The following is a 7886-nucleotide window of genomic DNA, read 5'->3' as shown; positions in this document are numbered from 1 at the left end:
AAGTCTGCTTCTGAGAACGCATGCCAAGCAAACGTTACTTCCAGGTTAGAAGCTGTCCGCACCAGGCGCCGGGACCAGTGGCAGTTCCACCTTGCAGCCTTCCCCCAGCGCTGCAAACCCGTGTAACTCCCACCCTTCGTATAACGAGTTTGTTCTTCGAATACCAGCTTCAAATGAACGCCAGAGGTATTTCGGGGCTGGTGTCGGCCCTGGACGCTTTCCTCCGCTCCTCTCCGCCCCCAGCAGCGATGATCCAGGCAGGTGGTGGAGACTGGCCGCCTGCCCCTTTCCCCACGACGTACCTTCCTCTGATGGACCCTCCCAGGCTTGGGGAGAAGCATCGCTGCAGCTCAGGCGTGCGAAGAGCAATAGAGGCTTCTCAAATAGTCCTAGTTAAGCCTGGGAAAATGCTTCCCTCGCTGCCGAGGTCCGCCAGCCAGCCCACCCCGTCTGTCCTGCTCTCCTGTAACTGCAGAGGCTGAGGGCCGGCGCAGGACAGCCGAGCACAGCGTGCGCTGTCCCGAGATCGTTCATTTATCCCTCCCCACGTGTGAATTAAGAGCGCACCCCCATGAAACAGCCAAACAACCGCCGGCACGCAACGCAGCGTTTTGCTGCAGCTTTCCACAAGTTTTCATCTCCTGCAACGATGAGAGAACAACTCCCCTCCCCTCCTGCTCCATCAGAACGAAACTTTGGGATGAAGCCGGCGCCTGGCCCAAGCAGCGTTACCCCCATTATATTTCAAACAAGGAATCCATTCTAGGCACAGACACAGAAACAAGTTCAGGAGTTCAGCTTGTTATCTACACCTCGGCTTCCTTCTCTTCTCTTTTTAACCACTGAGTGAGTTTTTACCAAGTCGGAAGGGCAGTTGGGGTACAAGGGGTACCTATACTGAGCCAGGAGTTGCTGGTGGTTCCCCCTCGAGGTTGCGCTCATCTGAATACTCCTAGGAAAAGAAAGTGTTTTAAGTGTTATCAATTTCCAAGCGTTATCAATTTCCATCTCTCACAAAACACCCGTTAAATCCTGCTTAAGTATTTTTTCTAACTAATGCTGTCCTAGAAGATGTAACTAAAGAAACCAGTAACAGAGGAGTGAAGTGCATCCTCTGGAAGGGAAAACGTTTCTCTTGAGGCAAAGCAAGGGCCTGAGCCTGTTAAACCGCTGCGAGACTGCGGCTGGAGAACTCAGCAGATGACTCACATCTTTACTTTTCCCCCCCACCCCCCCCTCTCTTTTTTAAGGAGGCCAGAGATACCTGTTCTTAAGCAAGAGAAGAGCGACTTCCTGGACAATACACCGCACACCCAGTTTACCGCCTATAAAAAGCCGCCTTTCACACAAGCTCCCGGCGCTTGTCGGGGACGCACCCCTCGCTGCCGAGCACCACGGGGCTCTGACTCACCCGCTTCACCCCTTCAGAACTGACGGCAGGGCTAAAATTACACTGCTCTTCGTGGTGCTCCGAATTTTGAAAGCGAGATGGATTCCGGTGCTGAAGTCATCCACCTCAGTCTGAAGTCCTGAAAGCGTCTGCTTTGACACAATTCTGAAACTTAAGAGTCTTGAGCAGCGTCAGAGCCAGAGTCGTGCTTAGGATGTCGGAAGAGGAACAGAGTAAGTGGAGACGCCACTAACTCACCAGCAGCCCTTGAAAGCTGACGCTTCCCCCCCAGGCAAGGGGAAAGCCTTTTTTTTCCAGAAAGCGCCAAAGCCAAGGTGATTTCAGATTCCACACACTGAGCCCTTCAGGCTGGACAGATATTAGAAACAAATCCAAGATAAAAAGCACAACCATGCATTAGCGGGAAGTCTGAGTCACGGTCCCCATACCAAGGCTGCTTCCACGCTCCAGAGCAAGTTCTCCGCTCCCGGCAGGTGCTTCTCCCATTCCCGGTCCATCCCGTTCGCTCAGGTCCATCAGCGAAGCCACCGGCTATCACAGTTCTTGCAGCCAGCTGTTTTGACGATGCAGTTTTTTTAAACTGAGACACATTCCTTTGGGAGGACTATCGTATTAGCAGGGTTAATTTCCAATTAGGGATGGCAGGCAGATTTTTTCCAAAGCCTGTCCATGAGGATGGTGGCCCTGTGACTGAGGAAAAAAGCCCTGCTGAAGCGTGAGTCACGGCACGATCCGGGAAGGGCACTCTCGGGAGTCACGCTAACTGCTGCTGTAACAAAGCTCTGATTTAAAATGATAAGTGCTGACATTTTGAAAAATGACTAACTACTACAATGAAAGAGACATGAGTTTACTCTTCTGGAGCCTTGTCTCCAAACTCCAAGCAGTTTAATTAAGTCAGAGTAAGTTCATTTACACAGCCACACCCTTAACTGACATTCAGGTAGACAGAGCCTAGCCTAAATACCCTGGAATAAAAAGGCTTTGCGGAGGATTGCAGCTGTGGTGAGTCCACCGCCCCTGTGCCCAGGTACTCCCACCTGGCTGAATAACCTTTCCTGGTGATTTCCGAAAGCTCTGCAACAAGAAGACAGTTCCGAGCGGCTGACACCTGGCCTTGCACCTGCAGCTGCGGGAGCTACCTCAAAACCTCCTCCGTCCCCTCTGTCAGCAAAGCCCCTGCCCGCGCGCAAGCAGCCCGCCAGCTCAGCTTCAGGCTGGGATCCGTGGGTGGTTCCTGCAACGTCGCTGCCTCTCCTCGGGCCCGCAGGACGGCAGCTGTTGCAGTAACCGTAGCCCGCTGCATGCACCCCAGCCTGCTGCTCGGGTCCTGGCCCACCCCACATTCCCCGCTGCACCTGCCCAAGTCCTTTTATCGGCTCACTCGTGTCCTATTCAGGCACCAAAGACGTCCCAGCTTCACATCTGTCACTCCACAAGCACCCCTACTCACTCATCGACCCTTCTGTCCATCCCTGCTTTTTTTGACACTGGCCTAGTATCTTCCCTTTCCGACCAAGTAACTTCTTCCGTGAAACACAGCACCGTCCTGCTCAGCGACGGTCCCTCCATGCCCTCTCACAGAGCTGGTCACCTTCCCAAGTTACATGGGGCCAGCACCGAGGCAGTATAAATTTCACACTAAAGTTTGCTAAAGATCATTAACTGCATGTGGGAGTATTAAAGAAGTACCATCCTTTCCACTTATAAAAATAGTCGCTAGTCTAAGTCTCAAAGGAATTACAGACAGGCTTTCAAAACTGTGAGATACAGAACAGAGACCTCTTTATGTCGGCAGAATGCTCTACTCCAGCACCGTATTGCCCCTTTCTGTTTCTCTCATAATTAAATATAAGTAACATACCAGGAGAGCTCCGCTGTATAATTGCTTTATTTTCTGCTTATTAGTTCTTTACCAACACTACAGCCATATTGAGAACACAAAATTCCTGTTTACTTTAGTCAGGGAGATCACAGTCTACAAACTCATTCACTTATCAGACACAATTAACGCCATTCAAAACTTACTCCATAAATTCACATGAACACAAATTGATGCACTTAAACTCCAGATTAGTTTTTAAATCATAGGATTTCTTACAGATTGCCGCTTTATCCTACAGGCTATGTTTACTGCCTGATAGCCACTAGTTCGTGGTGAGGTTCAGCTACAACCTATAAAGGACATGTTGAAAGTGAAACCTTTATATTTTGTTCAGTAGCAATGGCCATTTATTTTTGACATCTCTGCCACACGTTTCAGTAACTTTTTCTCCCCCCCAAAGATGACATTAAAAAAATTGAGAAGCATAATCAGTTTCCTTTCACCTACAAAAACAGAATAACAAAGTTACTAAGGAAATACAAAATTGTGAATTCAACTTAATGCAAAGTCTAGCAAAGAAGTCTGCCCCCGCACTTGAAGAGAAAACACAGTAAATCAACTTAGACGAAAAATGAAGTTATTGAAGTTTTCATGTTGACTGAGAATAGATTTAAGAAAGTTCAAGAACCATTAATAGAGCTTCAAGTTTTCCAGTTTAGGCATTTACGTTGTGCTTGGCTATTTTATTTATGCTCCAGAAGAAAACAGTAACCATATTCCTGTATTTTTAGTCTTTATACCACCACACTATTTGTTAAGTTACATCAACAGGAAGAAAAAAAAAAAAGCTAGAAAATAGAGCAATGATATTCCAATGGCAAAAAGCCTCGGGTGAAGAAAAAAAATTATTCTCACCTCCTCTTCTTTAGAGCTGAGATTTAAGAGTAATTCTACATTAAGCTTTTGCAAACTCTAACTTAGGAAAGCTTACAGTCAATCAATGCTCTATCTTCTAGCATCAAGAACCCATTCAGTCCCATTTGCAACCCACATCAAGATAAGTCTTTTGGAACCATATTCTAAAGGAACTTTTACACGGTCCAAAGCATTCAATTTCAGAAGTGAATTCAGTATTTTTATCTTCCCATACATCTTTGGTAAGAGCTCCATATACAATGTACTTAGCATGCAGAGTCAACACTGCAGAAATGTAGTGTAATGCCCCCAATTTCATGTAAAACTCAGATCCTTGGAAAAAAAAGAAAAAAAAAAGCCATTTTCTTCTGGTTTTGTAGCATACATTCCTAGAATTCCCCAATCGAGTTTAACTCCTTGAGGAAATCTGAAGTTAATCCTTAAGGCTGAATAAGAACCAGCTGCTTTAACGTTTTTTGCACCCAGCATTAACACTTGATTGAGTTTTTATACTAATACTTGTTCTGGGTGGGTTGGTTTTTTTGCCAGTCACATCTGCAAACTGTGCTATGGCAAATGAGCTGCTTGCCCTTTAAGAACTAATTATGGAAGTTTACATTCATAGTCGTATACTCTCTCTCTCCTCCCCGCTCTCATTAGTAGTTACTCAATGGGCTTCAGACATCCAACATAGTTCCCTTCCTACAGGACTACAGCAACAACCGGCTACCAAGATAGATGGCAAAGACTGCAACTACTTGCATGAGTTCAGTCGAGTCTTGGAAAACTTAAACCAATGAGCGATTTCCTCAAAATGGCTATTATTCAGATGTCAGAACTACCAAGCTCAGTTACAGCTTAGCACAGAACTTGCTCCTTTGCAAGTCTACAAAATGGAAAAGAAAAAAAATAAAATTTCTTTCTCCACTACGTGCATGTCAGAAAGAATCAGAAATCCTTTTAGATTTAGATGTCTTCAGCTGTCTTGAGATGAAAGCAATTTGTCTCGATCACAAGACAGGCAAGTCAGTGCTAGATTTTTGCCTAAACATCTGTGATTGAAAGCAAAACTTGTTGCAATGCTTACACGTTATTGCTGCATGTTCTGGAAGGAACCTATCTTGCATCGAATCAGAGACTGACACGAGTAGTAAAAACTGCAGCTAAACATCATTTAAGTTTGCAATGCAAGACAAAAACTGAACAGTATCTACCCTGGAACTATTACATCATTCATGTCTTATTTGCTATATGGTTGCTATGTAGTATGGAGAACTTATTTGCATCCCTTCTCATGCATGATGTATGGTTCAGAACTTCACAGCTGACATTTCAAAGCAGTTCTTACATTACCTAGTTAACATTACGCCTGATATGCACTTTGAACATGTTACAATGGTATTCTCACTATCTGCCACTGTAGGCAAGAATTCGTTTCGTTATTAGTCCAAGATATGAAGACAGACTGAGAGTCACTATTTAGTTACAGATTAACAGAACTTTTAAAAAAGTCCTTAATATAAAAAGACAGACTGCAGTTTGATTTTAAGCAATAATTTTCAGTTTACTAGATGAAGTAGACCTATCAACATATTCTGCATGAATGCAAAAAAGTAGCAATCTACAGCAAGTGATAGAAGAAAAAAAAATATATAATCAAAAAAGTAGAACCAGAAAGCATACACTGAAAATGGTACCCCTCCCCCAACCATCCCCCAAAATAATCAAACCATCTTAAGGGCTATCAAGAGAGGAAAAAAAAAAAAAAGTTACTTAGCAAGTCTACAATGTGTCTTTCCCCTGTTTGCTGGAAGTCTGCCATAGCATCTAGTGCTTGTGTTCGTGTCACATTCGGAGATTAGAGCATCCTAACGCCAAGCAAGAAGAGTTAAAACAGGAATCCAGTCAAGTGTGCAGAAGGAAAGGGTGGTAACTGGAGAAAGGTGATCATAATCCTATGGATGCCGTTGTTTTACTTTTCAGTAGAGAATCATTCTTCTGGAAAGCCATGTGGGTTATTTTTTTTTTCTTTAATTCTTTGTAGACTAAATAGTTATTCTCTCATTAGGATTTATAATTGGATGTTAACCATGTCAGCCCTTCATAGAGTCCATCCCCTGTAGTTGCACAGGAGGGCTGCACGTACCAATTCCTATCCCTGATTCGGGTCAGGCCCAGTTTCTCTTGGATTTCATGGGGTTTCATGGCATCAGGCAGGTCCTGCTTGTTGGCGAAGATGAGGATGATGGCGTCCCGCATCTCCCTGTCGTTGATAATGCGGTGGAGCTCCTGGCGGGCCTCGTCGATGCGGTCGCGATCGGCGCAGTCCACCACAAAGATCAACCCCTGCGTGCCCGTGTAGTAGTGCCTCCAGAGGGGACGGATCTTGTCCTGGCCCCCGACATCCCACACGTTGAACTTGACGTTTTTGTAAGTAACCGTCTCCACGTTGAAGCCCACGGTGGGGATGGTGGTGACGGACTGGCCCAGCTTCAGTTTGTACAGGATGGTGGTTTTACCCGCCGCGTCCAGACCCAGCATCAGGATCCGCATCTCCTTGTTGCCGAAGATCTTGGACAGCACCTTGCCCATCTCGGCGGCATCCAAGGGGCCCGGCGCCTCCGGGGTGGGGGGAGCGGAGGGCGAGCGCCGACCCACCCGAGCAGCCCGCGCGGGGCGGGGGCCGAAGCGGAGCGGGGCCGGCCCGGCGCGGGGGGGGTGTCAGGGCAAGGGCAGGCGGGGCTCAGCGCCGGCCGCGCATGGGGCGGCTGCGGAAGAAGCGGGGCGGGGGAGGGGGGTGAAGGGAGGCCTGGCGGTGCGCTGCGGCCCGGGCGCCGCGGGAAGAGGGGCCGCGCCGCGCTCCGCTCCTCCGCCGGGCCTGAGGCGGCGGCTCCGCCCGGCTCCTGCCTTGGCTCCCGCCCCGGCGCCTCAGCTCATGGATGCCGGCTCAGGGGCGGCGGCTCCGCGTCCTGCCTGCAAAGGGACGGAGAGAGCGTGAGACAGGGCGGCGCGGCGGGCGGGGAAGGAGAGGAGCCGCCGGCAGTTACCTCAGGGCCGCCCGCGGGCTCGGGGCCGGCTCCGCTCCGCGCCGCTCCCTCAGCCAGCACCGCCGGAAAAGGCGCCGCACGAGCCCGCCTCACTTCCCCTCCGCCGCCACCGCGCCTGCGCGCAGCAACCCCGCCCCGCCCGCCGGGCCGCTCAACGGCGCCACCCGCCGCCGATGCCGCCCGCGCATGCGCCGCCGGCGGCCGCGGAGAGGGCGGGGCAGAGGGCGCGGAGCGCCGCACCCCGCCCCCTTCCGCCCAGGGCAGTGCGCGCCATCCTGCTTCCCGCGCGGCTTCGGGCGGGGACTGCGACTGCGCGGCGGCTGCGGCTGGAGCCCCGCCCCTCCCGTGGGGAAAGGAGCATGCGCGGGCGGCGCGGCCTGGAACGGAAGGGCGGGGGTGTCCCTGTAGTTTGCCTGGAAGGCGCGGCGCGCCTGCGCCATCCCAGCCCCGCCTCCTCCGCAGCGCGGGCGGTGGCACCGCTTCCTCCGCTGCTGCGCCTGCGCGGCGGGCCGACGGCACCAGGGTGGGGCGGAACCGGGCGCCTGCTGCCGGGACTGCGCATGCGGACAAGCCGGAGGGGCGGGGCCTCGATGGGGAGAGGCGCCACGCGATCACACGTCAGCAGAAACACGTGGAGGGCGGCCGGGGCGCGTCTTAAAGGGGAAGGCAGCGCCCTGGTGGCGGTTGG

The 7886-nt window shown here is 50.5% G+C and overlaps 1 protein-coding gene across 2 annotated transcripts; it reads right to left on the bottom strand.

Moving 5' to 3' along the window:
- Window positions 1–3284: 3284 nt before the first annotated feature.
- Window positions 3285–6792, bottom strand: ARF6 (ADP ribosylation factor 6). 2 transcript variants are annotated; one of them, XM_059819222.1, is made up of 2 exons: window positions 6600–6792; window positions 3285–6497 (listed from the first exon to the last, which is right to left on the bottom strand). In XM_059819222.1, the coding sequence occupies exons 1-2, from the start codon at window positions 6741–6743 to the stop codon at window positions 6216–6218; spliced, it is 426 nt and encodes a 141-aa protein (XP_059675205.1). In that variant the 5' UTR covers window positions 6744–6792; the 3' UTR covers window positions 3285–6215. The 2 variants fall into 2 exon arrangements, with proteins under 2 accessions (XP_059675205.1, XP_009819338.2); XM_009821036.2 differs by having other exon boundaries at window positions 3285–6792.
- Between the last annotated feature and the right edge of the window lie 1094 nt (window positions 6793–7886).

This window comes from Gavia stellata, chromosome 7 (genome assembly GCF_030936135.1).
Source record: "Gavia stellata isolate bGavSte3 chromosome 7, bGavSte3.hap2, whole genome shotgun sequence".
In the NCBI taxonomy this organism is placed as follows: domain Eukaryota; kingdom Metazoa; phylum Chordata; class Aves; order Gaviiformes; family Gaviidae; genus Gavia; species Gavia stellata.
Note: the sequence above shows the minus strand (reverse complement) of the source record. Positions and strands in the feature narration are given on the sequence as shown.